We start from the raw sequence: 19,896 nt of genomic DNA, 5'->3' as shown, positions 1-19,896 counted from the left end.
GCGTACATTCTAAATTACGATTTGCACAACGGTCTATCATCAAAGATGGCGGGAGCCTCCGACCCACTGGAGGACATGCTCTTCAATGAGGTAGACGAAAAAGCTGTAAGCGACTTAGTGGGCTCTTTGGAATCGCAACTTGTCAGCCAAAAGACTTCGCCCGCCACATATTCTAATATCAAGCGAGAAGGATCTACGGGCGCTGTTAGCCAGTTCTCAGGGAAACTGCGTGATCAAGCGGGGTCTCTGGAGCCGCCACAACAAGGACACCCAAAAGCGGCGTTAAACGCGGAACCCATCGCGAATCAGGCGATGTCCAATAAGATTATCAGCGCTTCTGCCTCTTCCATCACTACTGGGGGTGTTTTAAACGCTGGTACCAATATACAAACATATGGAGCCGCATCTCAAACCATTTCCACCGCACCACCAGGATCGGTAACTTTGCCTGCTCAGTCGACTAGCTTCAACAGAGGGACTGTTTTGGGTCCTGCTGGCACATCGGTGGTGACTGTTCCCAATCCAAACATCACAACAACAACAACAACAACAACAACTATCAGGACTGTTTCACCTGGTTTACAGAGTTTGAACGGTAACACTGGAGCTGTGAAGTTGGTCAACTCGCCAGCAGCTTCCCAAGTCGGGTCAGGCAGCAGCACTGTTGTAAGTACTGTCAGTGCGGGCAATTCCAATATCATTGTGTCCATGACTTCACAACCTCCTTCTCTGCCAAACTTTACTGGACCTCAACAATCTGCAGTGGCTACTACTCCCACTATTGCATTGCAAAGACAGCCCAGCCCCATGGCCATTGCCTCACAGAATGGAGTAATAGACCCCAAGGTTTCTGCAGTGGTCACACAGGGTGCAGGTTCCCTAGGGGCCACCACCTCTCAGGTCATGAACCACAGCAACACTCTCATGCACACTAAAATGGTGGCACCCAACCAGCCAGTCTCTGCTGGCCAATCAATAATTCTCGGAGGGTCTCCCCCTCCTGTTGTTGTTAACTCACCAATAAGCCAGCCACAGAGTGTGGCGAGTCCCACTCTCACAGCTGGGGTGAAACCAACTGTTAATGGAGTTGGTCAGCCCACAGTGACCATCGTGAGGCCCCCCGGTGCTGCTGTGATGACCACCCCCGTACAGCAGCAGAGACCTGGGCTGTTAGCAAGTACCACGAGGACTGCTGCACCACAGCTGGCCGTCAGACCACCACAAAAGACCACCATTCAGTTACCCCCTGGATTTACCATACCACCCGGTAAGGAACCCTACTGATGTTGTAGAACCTTTAGAAAGTAGGATTTGACACCCTGGAATGTTTTGACCCATTAGTTATTCAATTAATCATATTCATATAGTCCGTAGCCTATAGCCTAGTGTGCTATTCACTTTTGCTTAGGCCAAAACCCCCGCAAAAGAACAACAAAAAAGTAGACCATTTAAAATGTCATATTGAGAAAGATGTGTGACCTGACTGTTTCTCCTTCAGGTATGGTGCTGGTGCGTACGGACACGGGCCAGCTAGTGATGGTGACTCAGCAGGTTCTAGCCCAGGCCCAGGCTAAGACCCAACAAGGCCAGGCTGCTGTCTCCAACATCTCCCCCCAGCCTGGAATCCCCACCGCTGGGGCCAACATCAGAGTTAGCACTCCCAGCCAGGTACTGTATGGGGGAATCAGGCTAAAGTTGTCTGGAGCGGGCTGGAATGGATTATATCATATTAAACGTCTTTTTCTATCTGAATGGTGTGTGTCTGTCATGTACGGTCCACCGACAATCCTCTTGATTGGACCAAGTACAGTCATGCTGTTTGTTTGTGGGTTTGGCATAAGATCGATGCTGCTCAGGTCAGGAATATCCTGGGAGATGATGTTGTACATGATTGTAGAAGAGCTTGTCATGAGACCATAGATTCTTGTGCCTGTGGTTAGTAGTCGGTTCTTGGTGCAGCGTCTGCTGCGGCTGTAGAGTCCCATTCGTGAGAGGCATTTACTGCCCCCTGTCTCAACTGAAGGTCTACCCGGATGTTGTAGGGGTGTCCCACTGTTTCTTCCTCTTCACCCTATTCCCCTCTAGTGTTGCGCTAGTGTGATTTCACTTTTAGGAAGTCACAACAAGTTGACCATGTATCCCGGTACTAATATCCGTAATGACTGCTTTTTTTCATGATGAATGTCCCTCTGACCCCATGCTCCCCCTGTTCTCTGCAGGCCCCTGGTACGCCCCAGGCTGTCCGTCTGGCGTCCCCTTTCCAGGCAAGAATGGCCCAGTCCCCCTCTCCCTCTAGCCCTGCTATACAGGTGTGCACTTCATGTCTCCAATCAACGCCTTCTGTCAGAAAACACACACCTAATTATAGTAGCTACTAACTACATCCTCTTAGTAGATTGTTCATTTATTTGTATGAAATACATTTGACGTATTTTTCAGCCCTGTTTTTATTTGGTTGGTATTTTAGTTGTTTCATTTATGTCATGTTGTAATAGTGGTTGTTTAGTCTTTCAACTGAGCTGTGTTGTGTTAGCGGTTGTGTTGTTTCCACTACTGTATAAAGTTGTAGTCATTTATGCCTGTTGTCATTCTCTCCAGAAGGCCATAACCGTGGCACCTGCGGGTGCGTCTGTGTCAGTGAAAATGACCACCCCTCAGAAGGCCCAGTCTGTGATCACAGGGGGCCAGGCCTTGGTCAAGCCTGGTGCTGTACGGCCCACTATCAACCTGAACACTGCAGCAGCCAGTGCCTCTGGAGCCCCTATTGCAACAGTCTCCCAGGTTTGTCAATTGTGTTACTTGTTTTTGTCAACAGGGGTACTTTGCTTCTGACACTTTGCTAGACCTGAACATTGCAGGGTTTACCACCTTTTTTGTTGGCTAATATCCTCCTTGGGGAAAGTGTTGTTTACTGTGAAGTGTGTTGTGATTTTAAATCCTCTTTAAAAATAATGTTTGATTTAATAAAATGTTATAATACCAGAGGTGGTGGTGACATGAGAAGCACATTTGAATGGAAAGTAATCATACTGAATGACCCATGTTCCTCTCTTACAGGAAATGCAAGAGAATGTGAAGAAGTGCAAGAACTTCCTGTCCACCCTGATCAAGCTGGCGTCCCACAACTCCCCCTCCCCTGACACATCTAAGAACGTCAAGACCCTGGTGCAGGATCTACTGGTGAGTCAAGACTCCTATAAAGGACTACTATAGTTGGAAATTCTAATGACTAGATGACCTAGTCCTTGTATCATTAACACATGCCTTATGAATGACTTCTTCCTGTTTATAAATTAAAGTTATTAGAAAGTGTTTTTGTGCTTTGTTTTGTAGTTCTATTGTCAGCAGAGTGAAAAGGTCCATGACATTTCATTTAAAATAATTTTTAATGGTCCCCTGTCTTTGATTAGGATGCTAAAATCGAGCCTGAGGAATTCACCACGAGTCTGCAGGCTGAGCTGAAATCCTCTCCACAGCCGTACCTCATCCCCTTCCTCAAGGTTTGTTTGTAACCCTTAACCCTCAGCCCCCAGCATTCCTGCCCTTTCTTTTAGCGTATATGCAATTGAAATGCAATTACTAAAGTACTATGGAACAAGTTATTATGAAGAGGTTACTAGTGTAATTAGTGTTACTGCACAGGTATAAGAGAAACTTAATGTAAAGTGTTACACTAACTTTCATAGCAGACCTGTTACATAATTATACAAAATATAGACAGTCAATTGTTGACGACATTATCCATGTAATCCGGATGTGTTTCCCTCTGTACAGAAAAGCCTCCCTGCCCTGCGGCTGTCCCTTCTCAACAACCAGCAGTCTCTTCTGGCCTCCACCTCCGCTTCTGCCCTTGCCGTCCCCTCCACCTCCACCATCAGGCCCCGGCTCCCCACCACCATCAGCCCCGCCACGGGCATCGTCAGGACACCTACCACTGCCCTGGTACGACCCTCTGGGACTTAGACCCTGGAGAGCTCTGCAGTTTCTAATGGTTCTCTCTATGATGGGCCTAGTATAATTGATTTAAGGCCGTTCTAGGTTATGTCTCTATAATAGGCATAGAAGCACACACACACACACACTTGAGGCCATTCTATGTTGTCTTTTATATTCATTGTGTTGTGTTCTGTCTGTTATGTGCCACTTCGCTCAACTACTGTGAGTTCCATTTTCTGTCTTCATGTTCTTATAGCTCCTCTTTTCCCCTTCTCTCTTCCAGGGTGTGAGAAGACCAGGGGTCCAGGGGGTCCAGACCCGCATGCCCATGGTCATCACTCAGACCATACGACCGCAAGGTACTAGTACTGCATAGCACCCTCTCTCTTCCCTTATGCAGACCTATCTTGTCTATACAAGCTCAATATGACATCCCAGTGGTCTCCATTTTTGTTATTGGTGAATGGCAGGAGTTTTTCCCCAGTGGGCACTCATTTTTCCCACATGATTCAGCTACTCAAGGCCTGCATTGTTACTAGGTGTCTCAGGTGTGATAGGGTTGGGCTCTAACAAAATGTACCAGCAGGGGATGCCCCAGGACCGGAGTTAACCCCTGGTTAAGAGCACTGCACAGAGGCCTATTTACTCACCATGCTATTGAACAGCTTGTAATGATATGTCTTGTTAATTTGTCAGGCGTAGTTACAAGAGGACCCACTATTATCCCAGGCAGAAGTCCTGTGGGCATTGGTGCCCAGGCCTCTGCCAATCAGAAGAAGCTGAATGAGCCTGGAGGTGGGACGTTCAGGTACGTAATAGGGTGGCAGGTAGCCTAGCAATTAAGAGACAGTCACCGAAAGGTCCCTGGTTCGAATCCCTGAGCAGACTAGATGAACAATCTGTCGATGTGCCCTTGAGCAAGGCACTTAACCATATGTGGTCCTGTAACTTGTTCTGGATAGGAGCATCTGCTAAATGATTAACATGTCAATGTAATATCCTGGTTGGCAGAGGAAAACTATAGGCTCACTGTGGGTATCTGACCCCAAGTAAACCTATTCAAGGCTCTTGGCATTGTTGGGCTAACGGCGTTTACACACACAGTTTTGAGCTATAGTTCGAATCAGAGTTCAATTATTTGTTGCATTGTATTTTTTTCATTTGGTCAGGTTGTTTTACATCGCCAAATGTCAAACAAACAAAAATCTATTTATGATTTTCATGAAGCATCACTTGTGTGTCCCAATGTTCATATTTCTTTCGCTTTGGACTTCCAACAACATGCGTGAGGAAGCAGCACAATAGCTGCTCTAACTGCGATGGGAATAGACTATATTCAGTAGACTATATCCCCGGTATAGACCCCGTCTCTCCTAATCTGCATCGGATGCGCTGCTACTCACAGAATGTTTCAGAGATATCAAGTTATGATGCTGCGTGTATTTATCAAATGCTCGCAGTCAAACAACCAATAATAATGCATGACTGGTTATTTTCCTGTGTTTGGTTCAGACTGTTTACAACTGCAGCGTACCGCACCACAGTATGAATTGAATCAGACTGAGACCATCCTTTTTTAGAGAACCACAGTGTGTTGTTGAATGCTCCCAACGAACCTAACTAAGGGGGTTAACACAACAGAGTTAGACAAAACCACTCCAAACTAATTCAGGGGGTGAAAGCCCCCTAAGATACTTTCAAACTTTACCGTCATGATGTATGTAAACCAATCAACCACAGGATGGCAGTATTTCACAGATTTTGACCCAACGGTAGAGTATAAACATACTAAAGCTAAATAAACTCCCGTCCCTGATCAGTGTAAATAACTTAATATCCTCTGAGAAATTGACTTGAAATCTACATGGTGTCATTGACTAGGCCATATTCCCATATTCATGTTATTTAGCTTTCTTTAATGAACCAAGATATTATCAACGTTATCTGGCCAATTCGATGATCTTCTGGGGCACACCCTGATCTGTGTGTACTGTATGTCTTTAGAGATGACGATGACATCAATGACGTGGCGTCCATGGCGGGGGTAAACCTGAACGAGGAAAACGCCCGCATCATGGCTACCAACTCTGAGCTGGTGGGCACCAAGATCCGCTCCTGTAAGGACGAGGCCTTCCTCCCGCCAGGTCTGCTGCACAGACGCATCATGGAGGCTGGTAGGTCATACCAGATGAGAGGCACTTGTTCACTTACCTTCATGGATTTGAAAGGAAATGACTGGTGTAAGACACAAGCAAAGTAGTGGAGCTCGGCCCTGATGTCTGTCGATCATCAATAAATGACTGGCTACACCTTGCCATTCTACCCCAGATAATGGCACTGATTGGCTGTCCCAATATAGAGTGCCTTTAACCCCAGCTGATGTCTTTTCTCTCAGCCAAGAGGTTTGGGGTGACCGAGGTCCCAGCTGAGACAGTGAACTACATCTCCCATGCTACCCAGGCCAGGCTGAGATCCATGCTGGAGAAAGTGTCCACTATCGCCCAGCACCGCACCGACGGGGGCAAGGTAAGAGCAGGGAGAGTAGGGTTGTCATGAACAGAAGTACATAAACCGTACATGAATAACACACACAACGTATGAACAACAACATGAGCAGTACACAAACTACATAAACACCATCGTTCCTGTCCCTTCTGTCTTTCACTCTCCCTCTCTTTCACTCTCCCTCTGCCCTCTCACTTTCTCTACCCTCTCACTTTCTCTACCCTCTCGCTTTCTCTACCCTCTCGCTTTCTCTCCCCTCGCTTTCTCTCCCCTCTCGCTTTCTCTCCCTCTCTCCCCTCTCGCTTTCTCTCCCCTCTCTCCCCTCTCGCTTTCTCTCCCCTCTCGCTTTCTCTCCCCTCTCGCTTTCTCTCCCCTCTCGCTTTCTCTCCCCTCTCGCTTTCTCTCGTTTTCTCTCCCTCTCTCCCCTCTCTCCCCTCTCGCTCTCTCTCTCGCTCTCTCTCCCCTCTCTCCCCTCTCGCTCTCTCGCCCCTCTCGCTTTCTTGCTTTCTCTCCCCTCGCTTTCTCTCCCCTCTCGCTTTCTCTCCCCTCTCGCTTTCTCTCCCCTCTCGCTTTCTCTCCCCTCTCGCTTTCTCTCCCCTCTCGCTTTCTCTCCCCTCTTGCTTTCTCTCCCCTCTTGCTTTCTCTCCCCTCTTGCTTTCTCTCCCCTCTTGCTTTCTCTCCCCTCTCGCTTTCTCTCCCCTCTCGCTTTCTCTCCCTCTCTTCCCTCTCGCTTTCTCTCCCCTCTCGCTTTCTCTCCCCTCTCGCTTTCTCTCCCTCTCTCCCCTCTCGCTTTCTCTCCCTCTCTTCCCTCTCGCTTTCTCTTTCTCTCTTCCCTCTCGCTTTCTCTCCCTCTCTCCCCTCTCGCTTTCTCTCCCTCTCTCCCCTCTCGCTTTCTCTCCCTCTCTTCCCTCTTGCTTTCTCTTCCCTCTTGCTTTCTCTCCCCTCTTGCTTTCTCTCCCCTCTCGCTTTCTCTCCCCTCTCGCTTTCTCTCCCTCTCTTCCCTCTCGCTTTCTCTTTCTCTCTTCCCTCTCGCTTTCTCTCCCTCTCTCCCCTCTCGCTTTCTCTCCCTCTCTTCCCTCTCGCTTTCTCTCGCTTTCTCTCCCCTCTCGCTTTCTCTCCCCTCTCTCTCCCCTCTCGCTTTCTCTTTCTCTCTTCCCTCTCGCTTTCTCTTCCCTCTCGCTTTCTCTCGCTTTCTCTCCCCTCTCGCTTTCTCTCCCCTCTCTCTTCCCTCTCGCTTTCTCTCCCTCTCTTCCCTCTCTTCCCTCTCGCTTTCTCTCCCTCTCTTCCCTCTCGCTTTCTCTTTCTCTCTTCCCTCTCGCTTTCTCTCCCTCTCTCCCCTCTCGCTTTCTCTCCCTCTCTTCCCTCTCGCTTTCTCTCCCTCTCTCCCCTCTCGCTTTCTCTCCCTCTCTTCCCTCTCGCTTTCTCTCCCTCTCTCCCCTCTCGCTTTCTCTCCCTCTCTCCCCTCTCGCTTTCTCTCCCTCTCTTCCCTCTCGCTTTCTCTCCCTCTCTCCCCTCTCGCTTTCTCTCCCTCTCTCCCCTCTCGCTTTCTCTCCCTCTCTTCCCTCTCGCTTTCTCTCCCTCTCTTCCCTCTCGCTTTCTCTCCCTCTCTCCCCTCTCGCTTTCTCTCCCTCTCTTCCCTCTCGCTTTCTCTCCCTCTCTCCCCTCTCGCTTTCTCTCCCTCTCGCTTTCACTCTCCCTCTCTCCACTCTCGCTTTCACTCTCCCCTCTCTCCTGTCCCTTCCTTCTCTCTGCAGGATGAGGAATGGTATGAGCCGTCGACAGACGTCAGGGCCCAGCTCCGCTTTTTTGAGCAGCTGGAAAGGATGGAGAAACAGAGGAAGGATGAACAGGAGAGAGAGGTCCTACTCAAGGCTGCCAAGGTACCTACAGAACAGAGTAGCGTTCAGTAGAGACAGACCACCACCTGACTACATGCACACTGGCTCTAGGTCATTACCACTTTACTGCATTACCCCAAATCACAAGTTGAACTCGAAGTGCCCGTTAATAGCTGCACTATTTTGAGTTGAGCAACAAAAGTGTGTGTGTGTGTACACTTGATCTTGCGTGTGCTTGCATTTGTGTGTGTCCACCCCATGGGAAGGATGTGACACCTGAAAACAGAGGTAATTATTGGAGTTTGAACAGAGCCCACCTTCACTGGGTCGTACACACACTCACACACACACACACTCACACACACTCACACACACTCACACACACACTCACACTCACATCTGAAGATTATCTGCACAGTATGTTTGTTAGCACTATTTTTCCTAAGAGTAATTAGCTATCTAGAACCTTAAAGGCTGTCCCCATAGGATAAACTTTTGAAGAACCCTTTTGGGTTCCAGGTAGAACCCTTTCTACATATGATTCTACATGGAACACAAAGGGATACTGACTGGAACCAAAAAGGATTCTGCTATGGGAATAGCCGAAGAACCCTTTTTTATAAGAGTGTAGCCAGACAGTTTTAGTGGAATGATTCCAAAAAAAATCAATTTAACAGCCTATAATACGCCAATGTTCCATACAACATCCATAGCCATACACTGGCTGAAATCAGTTGATGATAGGACTTAGACAAGTTGTAAATGCAACAGGTACTGATAATAACACTCGCAGCTTCCCAAGAAAACAAAACATGTAGACATTGATGAACTGTTTACATATATTTTAGAGGACATTTATATAGAAAATTGGTATAAAACCTGCATGAACTGTATATTTTGACAATGTTTTATGTTGTAAATAATTCCATTACACTTTCTGATATATCACATGCCTTTTATTTTCCTACATAAATAAAAGCAGGAAATGCATTACCTACGCCTCTGCTGCCGATCATTCCAATTAGGCTGGTTTGGATGTCTCCCTGACCAAAATGGCTGATATTATGATTCTGGAACTTTGAGGCTTTATGACATTTAGTAATTGAATAGGATCTCTATGGTTATATTATAGTTACTATTATGAGTTGTTGTTCATTCAGGCTGGATGTATCTTGTGGTTAAAGGGATAGTTCACCCAAATTACAATATTACATATTGGTTTCCATACACTGTAATCAGTCTATGCACACGGTATGACAGCAATCAATGCTTTGGTTCAGTTTCCACAGGGAAACTAAACTTGATTTATTTTCCCTGGAACTGTTTCCACATGATAACATTTTAGCATTTGTGGCACAAATCCCATTCAAGTCGTGGGACCAATATTATGAGCAATTTTCAAGCATGTCCAAATCATACCGAAGTATCTAAAATCAATTGTGAAGCTCAACAAAGTCACTTATAAATGATTCTGGACATGACGCGCAAAAAATTATATTGGTCCCGTGACTTGAATGGGATTTGTGACACATGCTAAAACGTTAGCATGTGGAAACGGTGCCCTGGAAACTAAACCAAAGCATGAATTTGTCTCATGCCTTATCCATAGACTGCTTACAGTGTAAGGAAACCAATGTGTAATTTGGATGTACTATGCCTTTTAAAAACATTACATTCGGAAAGTATTCAGACCTCTTCACTTTTTTTCACATTTTGTTACGTTACAGCCTTATTCTGAAATGGATTAAAAATATATATATATTTAATCCTCATGAATTTACACACAACACCCCATAATGACAAAGCGAAAACAGGTTTTTAGACAGTTTTGCAAATGTATTAAAAATAAAAAACTGAAAATACCTTATTTACATAAGTATACAGACCCTTTGCTATGAGATTTGAAATTGAGCTCAGGTGCATCCTGTTTCCATTGATCATCCTTGAGATGTTTCTACAACTTGACTGGAGTCCACCTGTGGTAAATTCAATTGATTGGACATGATTTGGAAGAGAACACACCTGTTTATATAAGGAAAACCCAGGCCATCTGGTAGAAGGAATTGTCCGTAAAGCTCCGAGACAGGATTGTGTCGAGGCACAAAACATTTCTGCAGTATTGAAGGTCTCCAAGAACATCATTCTTAAATGGAAGAAGTTTGGAACCACCAAGACTCTTCCTAGAGCTGGCTGCCCGGCCAAACTGAGCAATCGGAGGAGAAGGGATAGGATCAGGGAGGTGACCAAAAACCCGATGGTCACTCTGACAGAGCTCCAGAGTTCCTCTGTGGAGATGGGAGAACCTTTCAGAAGGACAACCATCTCTGCAGCACTCCACCAATCAGGCCTTTATGGTAGAGTGGCCAGACGGAAGCCACTCCTCAGTAAAAGGCACATGACAGCCTGCAGTAAAAGGCACCCAAAGACTCTCAGACTATGAGAAACAAGATTCTCTGGTCTGAAACCAAGATTATACTCTTTGGCCTGAATGCCAAGCGTCAAGTCTGGAGGAAACCTGGCACCATCCCTATGGCGAAGCATGGTGGTGGCAGCATCATGCCGTGGGGATGTTTTTCAGTGGCAGGGAATGGGAGACTAGTCAGGATCGAGGGAAAGATGAGCAGAGCAAAATACAGAGAGATCCTTGATGAACATCTGCTCCAGAGCACTCAGGACTTCAGACTGAAACGAAAGTTCACCTGCCAACAGGACAACGCAGGAGTGTTTTTGAGACATGTCTCCGAATGTCCTTGAGTGGCCAAGCCAGAGGCCGAACTTGAACCCGATCGAACTCTGGAGAGACCTGAAAATAGCTGTGCAGCGATGCCTCTTATCCAACCTGGCAGAGCTTGAGAGAATCTGCAGAGAAGAATGGGAGAAACTCCCCAAATACAGGTGTGCCAAGCTTGTGGCACCATAACCAATAAGACTCAAGGCTGTAATCGCTGCCAAAAGGTGCTTCAACAAAGTACTGAGTACAGGGTCTGAATACTTATGTCAATTTCAATGTTTAATTTTTAATACATTTGCAATTTAAAAAATGTGCTTTGTCATTATGGGGTTGTGTGTGTGTGTGTGTGTGTGTGTGTGTGTGTGTGTGTGTAGATTTTTTTAGGAAAAAAATAATTTGATCAATTTTAGGATAAGGCTGTAAAAAGTCAAGGGGTCTGAATACTTTCTGAAATGCACTGTAAATGCTATAATAAGCACTGGTTTCTGACTATAACATTGTCTTAAGCTATCGCCCCGATATCGCTCTCGTAACAGAGTATGTACCTTTTTTGTCTCTCTAACCTGTCTCTCTCTCTCTCTCTCTCTCTCTCTCTACTCTATAGAGTCGCGCCAGACAGGAGGACCCAGAACAAGCTCGGTTGAAGGCGAAAGCTAAGGAGGTAATTGCTTCATTTTTTTTAAAGCAATTGACATATTATTAATGTCCATGTACAATGTAAAAAAAATGATGTAGTCCATTATCAGCTACAGACTGGTATGCAAGAACTTCCCACCAAAATACACAAATTCTCCATATAGTCCTACTACCTTCCCAACCATGCCACTATTTGAAGCTAGCTCTCCCCGTATTATAGCTCTGCCTTGGGCTACACTGTATGTCTGGACAGTGCCTCACCACTACCAGCCAGAGTGGGTACTGAGGTCAGAGAGCATTATCCATAAAGATCTGGACAGGGGAGCCCAGGTCAGGACATGTTCAATCATTCTGAACATTATAGTGCATTGTAAAAGTGCATTGTAAAAGTTGCCTAATCAATATTTTGTTTTGCTGAATCATTTGTGTTCGTGCTGGGCTGGAACTAAGATGTACAAGCCCAGTCGCTCCCCAGGAAGAGGGTTGCCCACCCCTGGTTTAACGCCTAGTGGGCCAAAAACCAAAACACCTCTGGCTTTTATCTCTTTCTAATTGGTGACTAATTCAGGTGAATGGACTCCCTGTCCAATCAATCGTATTGACTCTACGCTTCTTTATTCCACGTGTAACTCTGTGTTGTTGTTTGTGTTGCACTGCTTTGTTTTATCTTGGTCAGGTCGCAGTTGAAAATGAGAACTTGTTCTCAACTAGCGTACCTGGTTAAATAAAGGTGAAATAAAATCTGTGACATGAATAAATCGTTACTACTAACAGGTAGAAATAACCATCAGTCCTTGGGCCCTCCAGGCCTCTGGCCTGTGGGATAGAATAGTTTCAGAAAGTGTGATGAAGTGCCTTTACCAATTCATCAAGCAGGCAGGCAGGCAGGCAAGGACCTGACCTGAAGCAACCTTGGCTAGACCTACAGAGCCTCACTGCCTTGTGACCTCATAATGCCTGAAAATACAATGCTCCTTTCACACACACGCTAGCCTGCTTCAGGCTGTTGGCCTCTGCTTCACCTTGACCTCCAGGGTCAGGTCACAGGTCACTGTACTTTGTCACCAGGGTGTGTGTGTGCGTACCATGTGCAGCACCTCTTTCAATTAGCATTACAGTGTCTTAATGAGGACGTCAACGTTGCCTCGAATTATGTCTCCTATTGATTAGTCTCCTATTGGTTAGTCTCCTATTGATTAGTCTCCTCAACACATCTTTCCCCCTCCTCTTCTCCCCCCAGTCTCCTCCTTTGGCGCGGGCTGCTGTTTTAGCCTAGCAGTTTGTAGGACTGCTGCAGAAGGATTTGTGTTCATGGCAAATAATAATAGTCTGATAATATGCAGCTCTATATGTAGGCCTATTAGATTGTTGAACTGTAGGTCTTTTCGGGGATCATTATACGGCACCTTCTTGGCACTGTAACTTTCTCCATTCCAGCTTTTATGCTACCAATGATGGATCCTGTTCAGCGTGTAAATCAGACAGGAAAGTATACATGTCTGTGGCTCTCTCTCTCCCTTTCCCCTTTCAGATGCAGCAGGCAGAGCAGGCCCAGATCCGACAGCGTGAAGCCAACCTCACTGCCCTGGCTGCCATCGGGCCCCGTAAGAAACGCAAGATGGACTCGCCAGGGGGCTCCACATCGGGCACAGAGGTAAGGGTGCTAAAATGGGGCAGTAAGAATAGGAACACACTCGGATATTCAAAGTTGACAGATATCCTCATTCCCTAATGACTTTCACCACCTGACTTTCCAACACAGTTTAAGAAAACATGATAGTTTAAGTTTGGTTAGCTTCCTTCACTCTACTCTGTCATCAGTGCACGCCCCCCCCCGCCCCTTCTATCCAGCAGTGTGAATGTGACCAGAGTTGAGTGAAGGGGGTCAGCGTGGGCCTCTAGGCTTGTTGTTGGTGTCTGCACCGCTCTACCCCCTCCAAGCCCCCCCTCTCACCCCCTCAGGGGAGCCATAGATTTCAGCTCTGCAGAAATAAGCCTGAGGGGGGAACACAGCCCGGGGCGGCTGCAGTATGGGTGCCTCAGTCACGCCACCTTCCACCCCCACCCACATCCAGCCCAGAGGTATCCCCACAGCGATCCCAGACAAAGGGGGCTCTGTGCGGGGTGAGAGCCACAGATTAGGAGAGGGAGGGAATGCAAGCGAGGGAACATTGTAGGGAAGGGGAGGGTGTAATCATGAACTTTGACAGATGCCTCAGCGTGAAAAGGATGGGGAATTACTAAGCCAAATGAACGTCTAGCAATCTAGTCAGTCAACTAGTTGATAGGTTAGCCAGTCGGTGAGCTAGACAGGAAGTTGGCTAGTCTTTCAAATCAGTGAGCTGCTTTTGTTGCTAGCTAGTTTGTAATATGGGTATGTTGGACTACAGTCTGTCAGTTAGTCGATAGTTAGCAAATCAACAAGGTAGTCCCTTGTGGGCTGTTTAATTTTCTACTGTAGCTAATGAGTTAGAAATGCAGAAAGGTTGCCTGACTCCTTTTATTAGCCGTTCCTCATACATACCCAAACGGCCTGAAGGGGTCGTGCCAGGCTGATGTGTCTATATCTCAACCCTGATCACGCCTGCAGATGGGAGCTAAGGGGACTGCATGGGGCTCCAACCTCAGGGCAGAGTAGTTACAAAGAAGGCAGCTCAGCGACGAGAAGACAACAAGATGAACAATTATTTGTCATGTTTTTCAAAAAACCCTGATGAAAGCGAAGAGCCAAAACGCATTGGTTTTATCAATAGTTTATCAACTTCCACTACCCTCCAAGACTTGCTGAATTTCCTATTCACTTCAATGTGCTCCAACTTCCCGTGTGAAAGGGAGTTCCCTGATCAGACCAGTCACAGTTATATCACAAGAGGATCTTTGACCGATTTTAGTCAGAAGAGCAGTGATCTCGTGCTATCCATCATGCTTGATTGGAGTGGGTGATTGTAGCGTCTCGTTGGAGACTCCATTGGGTGTGTAACATTGGGGGCGTTCGTTGTGCCAGTATGGAGTACACACCCTTGGGCATAGGGTGTGTGCGTGTTTTGTGTGCAGGAGGTAACCACGCCTGCAGGCTGTTAAGCTGTATAATGCTCTGATTGTGTTCCTGTATGGACCTGGAGCCTCATTCCTATCCTCTAGTGTCAGCTCTCCCCTCAGGCTCTCAGCACAGAGAAGTAGAATATACACTCAATTTATATAATAGGAACCACCATTGGCTCACAAAACAACCATTGCATACAGTGCCTTCAGAAAGTATTCATAGCCCTTGACTTATTCCACATTTTGTAATGTTACAGCCTGAGTTGTAAATGGATGAAATAGATTTTACACACAATACCCCATAATGATAAAGTAAAAATGTTTTTGAAATTTTAGCAAATGCATTGAAAATGTATTACAAAAATATCTAATTTACATAAGTATTCCCTGAGTAAATACTTTGTAGAAGCACCTTTGGCACCGATTACAGCTGAGTGTCTTTGGGTAAGTCTCTAAGAGCTTTGCACACCTGGATTATACAGTATTTGCCCATTATTCTTAAAAAAAAAAGGGTTGCAATACCATTGAATTAGGGATAGTTTAACCAAAATATGCCACAAAACCTAGAATTGCCTTATGTGTATCCCACAAAAAAAGATTCACTGTTATAAGCTAACTTTTTCGATGAATTTAAAGAAAATTCCCCAAATTCCCGGCCTTAACTTCCCATGGAAAATTTCCTGGAAAGTTTCCGACCCTTTGCAACCCTAATTTCAAATAGTCCTAACCCTTTATTTCAGCATAGACCACCACAGGGTTATTGGGTTAGGCACTGAGTTCACTAAGACATGTACAATTTCCTCACCCATTCAAACAAGCTTTAGGACATTTCAGGAGTATGCAAAACAATGCATCAATTCAAGCCACGATGTTTGATACTGGCTGTTTTAAAGTGTTGTTTTTAGGTGGTGTAGAATCTTGAGAAAGCTTTTTCGTCGATTTGGAGCCGTAGGCTAAGGGTGTGACCGTTTCCCTCAGGCTGTGTCCACACCTTGTATGAAGCTGTGATGATGCATACACAAGCCTGGGCTGTGAGAGCTGAATTTAAATTTCTCTAGTTAGTAAAACTGCATCGCTTGTTCCCTGCCTGCATTACTATTGCTTGAGCCTACTTGTTTTGATACACATTGCCAACACCAACATTTTAAGTAAATTAAAACAACCCTAAATCACTTACTTGTAGATGTAACTTTTTTAATGTCGTCCCTTTGTCCTCAGGTTGCTTCGGGTTCAGGGGATGGCTCTTCCACAGCTGCCTCCTCCCGTCAACAGCTCCGTCAGCGGATCACGCGAGTCAACCTCAGGGACTTTATCTTCTGCCTGGAGCAGGAGAGGGCCACATCCAGGTCCTTATTGCTTTATAAGGCTCTCCTGAAGTAGGGAAGTCCCCCAGGGTTCAGTACTCAGCACATTACAAATCCTTACGGTTCTTCACAGCTCTCCTCTCCTAAAGCTCTCCTAAAGTATGACATCCTACAGGGTTTAGTACTCAGCTGGCCCGTTACAAATCCATAAGGGTTCTCTAGTCGACCCAATAGAAATCTTTACTGTTCTACACAACTCTCCTGAAGTAGGGCGTCCACAATGGTTCTGTACTCGACCTGATGCAAATCCTTACTACTCGGCTCAACTACAAGGCTCTACTCGGCTTACTACAAGGCTCTCTTAACATAGGGGTAACACAGGGCTCTCTACTGTGCCCATAACACATTTGCGATAAGTAAAGTTTCCCCTTTGCCCCCATCTCTACACATGCCTTCATTCCCATACCACATTATCATATAGCCCCCCCATCTCTACACACACCCTCATTCCCATACCACATTATCATATAGCCCCCCCATCTCTACACACACCCTCATTCCCATACCACACTATCATATATCACCCCTTGCATCTGAAGCTAAGCAACCCCACACCACCCTAACCCAGTTGCTCCCAGATCATACTGCCCCTTAGGACAGGTACACTGGCTACTCTTTCACTTGGCCACATCCTTGTTTTTACATCACGTCTCGTCTCATTCACTATCTGTGTGCTTTACAACGCTGAGAGCCTAGAAGCTGGCAGGTGGGCACACAACGCCATTTTTTTAACCATGACTCCTATGTACCTCGATGCCTTGAGTCTCTGTCCCAAATTGTTGCGTCGTTCTCAAACAACCTACAGTAGTAATATTTATGTCGGGGTCCTTGCTATTTAAGCCTAATGACTCCCCACTAAGGATGTTACATCACATCATATATAGACTTGTACCAACAGGATTGTTTGGTCACCGTGGTCAGGATCTGTGCTCTCCAGGGGCCTTATTTATCAACTGTGCGTACATTTCTTACTAAATTCTGGCATACCTGGAGATTGTAGGATTTCTGGCATACTTGGAGATTGTAGGATTTCTGGCATACTTGGAGATTCTAGGATTTCTGGCATACTTGGAGATTCTAGGATTTCTGGCATACTTGGAGATTGTAGGATTTCTGGCATACTTGGAGATTGTAGGATTTCTGGCATACTTGGAGATTGTAGGATTTCTGGCATACTTGGAGATTGTAGGATTTCTGGCATACCTGGAGATTGATAAATCCTACAAACTGTCCCATGCAACATATACGCATGTTTTCAGTGATAAATCAGAACCAAGTTACGTAATATTTTTTTAACAAAAACGCCCTCATTAGCTGTATGATTTGGAAATGTTGGAACTGGGCCATGTCCTTTTCTAAAAGAAAGCTGAATATCGAATTATATTACATTTTTGTAGAGGTGTGGGCAGAGTGTTTTAATCTTTTGCAGAGACTTAAAAAAAAAAAAAGCATTCTGCCTATTGCGAGTACCAAACACTGGTCGTGCATTCTGCAAGATTGATTGTCTATTGAACAATTTAAAAGTAAATGTTGCCTACAGCCCACACGAATTGTTGTTCAATATTTTGTTTATCAATACATGATTGTGTTTCTGAGATGAAATAGGCTATTATATCGCGCTCCTATCACACAGCAATACTGTAGACTACCCATACTGTCATAGGCTACCAGTCTATTTGCTTTTGAGCATGGTTGGCTATTGAATGAGCAATGAATAAATGGTAGCCATTATTATAATTCCTGTGCATCAAACACCTCAATTTCCCCCAAAATAACAATCTTTGCTTGCAATACAGTTGAATGACCATTAGAAGTTGTACCTACGCATGGTCTGAGATTTGCGTGGAGATGCACTTCAAATTCAAAATTGATAAATACCAACCTTTGCGGGAAAACTGGCGCACACCATGTTTAGTCATTTTTCTGTGCGCACACACCTTTGATAAATGAGGCCCCAGGTCAAAACCTACAAACACTGATCTGCGTTATGACGTTTTCCCCAACATATTGAAGAGGAAGGAACCATTTCAAAATGAAAGATAATGTTTGCATTTTATGTTCTGGGCAAGTACTGAGTTTGGGGGAAAAATAACTCATATTGTAACATGTTTTAAAGGTAGACTCAGCGATATGACGTAGATGCAGAAAGTGAATGGCAGTGGGTCAATTTCCTCAACAACTAAGAGCGTTGAAGCGTGAGGCTCAACTTCTCCCCTGTTTTGGTCCATCGGCTACCATGCTTTGAACAGCGTGAAGCGAACCCGTGCACATGCACAGATACTGTATGACTGCATCTTGCTCATCTCAATATCTGCTGCTCGTGGCAGGATCATTTCTCTGAGTCTACCTTTTAATTTACCAAACCATAAGGTGAATGTTGAAGAGAATCCTATTGTTTTGATAGTGGTCAGATAAATGTACCAGGAAGTACTGTGATGCCTGCTATTTAAACACAACAAGTATACATACTAGTTCCAGACCTGGGTCCAATACTTTCAAATATGAAATATGAGCTCGATTTAGATTGCATGGTACAACAGAACCTATGGAATAGTCCCATTATAGTCCCAAATGCCAAGCTAAATCAAGCCCACCTTAATTACTTTCAAGTATTTGACCTAGGTTTGGCTGGTATACATGGTACTTTAGGGTTCCTATTATTATTGGCAGAATAGTGAAACATCTTAAGGTTTTAGTTTTTTTGTGTGTTAAAAAAAAATTGTGCGCCTATTCTAATATTCTATTCAATGGTTCATACATAAACTAATCTCTCCTATTGTAGGATCCATTTAAAGATATAAGTATCATTATTCAGATTCAACCTGATCACAGAACACAGGGAGCTGGCTCTCTTATACACTCACTCAGGCTAATCAACAATTTTAATGAAGATGATAATTAACAATGCGGTCATAATATTGAGCACCATTCCTATATAGTTTTCTCAAGACCTTAAATTCCATCCGGGACTTTTGAATCAACTGAAAAGTCCATCACTTGCAGAAGTTGCAACACCGCTTAACAATATCTTTTGAGTGATTGACTTTTAATGCTGATGATCAACATCAAAATGTCAATCTGTCACGGCGATCTGTCAAGTATTTTTTTATAATGCTTATGGCATACTACTGCTTCCTTATTTTTTGGGGGGTCAAAGGCCCTTTTTCAGTTTGACTTTGAAATAACTGTCCATTAAAGGTTTTTAATGCTTTAAATGTATTTTTTACTGTAACATGCATTTGTTTATATAGTGCATAGTTCTAATTGATAAATGAAATAAAGCTGTGGTGTATGTATATTCAAGTTTAGAGTCTGGGTCTTAAGCACCCAGCTACTGTATTATGTGTTGAAGGACACATTTTTGTGACTATTTATATTTCCTACTGTCTGTGCATTCAAACCTGACGCATTTCAGGTGATGCAATTTTAGTATTGTTTGTACCTTTGCAAAAAAACAATAATAAAGAAAGTGATTGAAAAGCACAAATATCCTAATTTCTTTGATGGTGTGTGTCAGGTTGAGTTTGGCTTATTGTGGTTTTATTGATCCCGGCAACACAGAACCAAAATGTCCCAGCTATTTGTCTGTCCACGAGAGATTACGGTCTTATACAAAACTAACAGCATTCCGAGACCGTTATCTTTTTGTCAATACGACTTTACAAATGGAAAAGATGTTGACTTACCGTAAGCAAACACATATCCTAAATATTATTTGAAATTGCAGTTATAAAAAATCTTGATTATGTGCACTTCATCGCTATATTGTCACATACAAAATCTAAATTTTTCACAAATATATTTATCATGAAAGTTATATATATATTAAAAAAAAGACCCCATA

General features: G+C 44.7%; 1 protein-coding gene across 2 annotated transcripts; it reads left to right on the top strand.

Annotated features, from left to right (window-relative positions):
* The first annotated feature begins 2 nt into the window (after positions 1-2).
* LOC129862116 (transcription initiation factor TFIID subunit 4-like) lies at positions 3-19,541 on the top strand. Of its 2 annotated transcripts, none has more exons than XM_055933480.1 (15): positions 3-1,267; positions 1,499-1,668; positions 2,220-2,309; positions 2,602-2,781; positions 3,058-3,180; positions 3,411-3,500; positions 3,775-3,942; positions 4,220-4,295; positions 4,633-4,744; positions 5,941-6,110; positions 6,332-6,462; positions 8,196-8,321; positions 11,615-11,671; positions 13,178-13,300; positions 15,907-19,541. In XM_055933480.1, the coding sequence occupies exons 1-15, from the start codon at positions 46-48 to the stop codon at positions 16,066-16,068; spliced, it is 3,000 nt and encodes a 999-aa protein (XP_055789455.1). In that variant the 5' UTR covers positions 3-45; the 3' UTR covers positions 16,069-19,541. The 2 variants fall into 2 exon arrangements, with proteins under 2 accessions (XP_055789455.1, XP_055789454.1); XM_055933479.1 differs by having other exon boundaries at positions 2,599-2,781.
* The last annotated feature ends 355 nt before the right edge of the window (positions 19,542-19,896 follow it).

This window comes from Salvelinus fontinalis, chromosome 9 (genome assembly GCF_029448725.1).
Source record: "Salvelinus fontinalis isolate EN_2023a chromosome 9, ASM2944872v1, whole genome shotgun sequence".
Classification (NCBI taxonomy): domain Eukaryota; kingdom Metazoa; phylum Chordata; class Actinopteri; order Salmoniformes; family Salmonidae; genus Salvelinus; species Salvelinus fontinalis.
This window is presented reverse-complemented; position numbering and strand designations above follow the sequence as displayed.

Bases quoted from the DNA above. Each gene is read 5' to 3' on its own strand.
- LOC129862116 (XM_055933479.1), top strand. From the start codon at position 46: ATGGCGGGAGCCTCCGACCCACTGGAGGACATGCTCTTCAATGAGGTA. The intron at 3,501-3,774 runs GTTTGTTTGTAA...CCCTCTGTACAG, and splicing joins ACCTCATCCCCTTCCTCAAG to AAAAGCCTCCCTGCCCTGCG. The intron at 4,296-4,632 runs GTACTAGTACTG...TTAATTTGTCAG, and splicing joins TCAGACCATACGACCGCAAG to GCGTAGTTACAAGAGGACCC.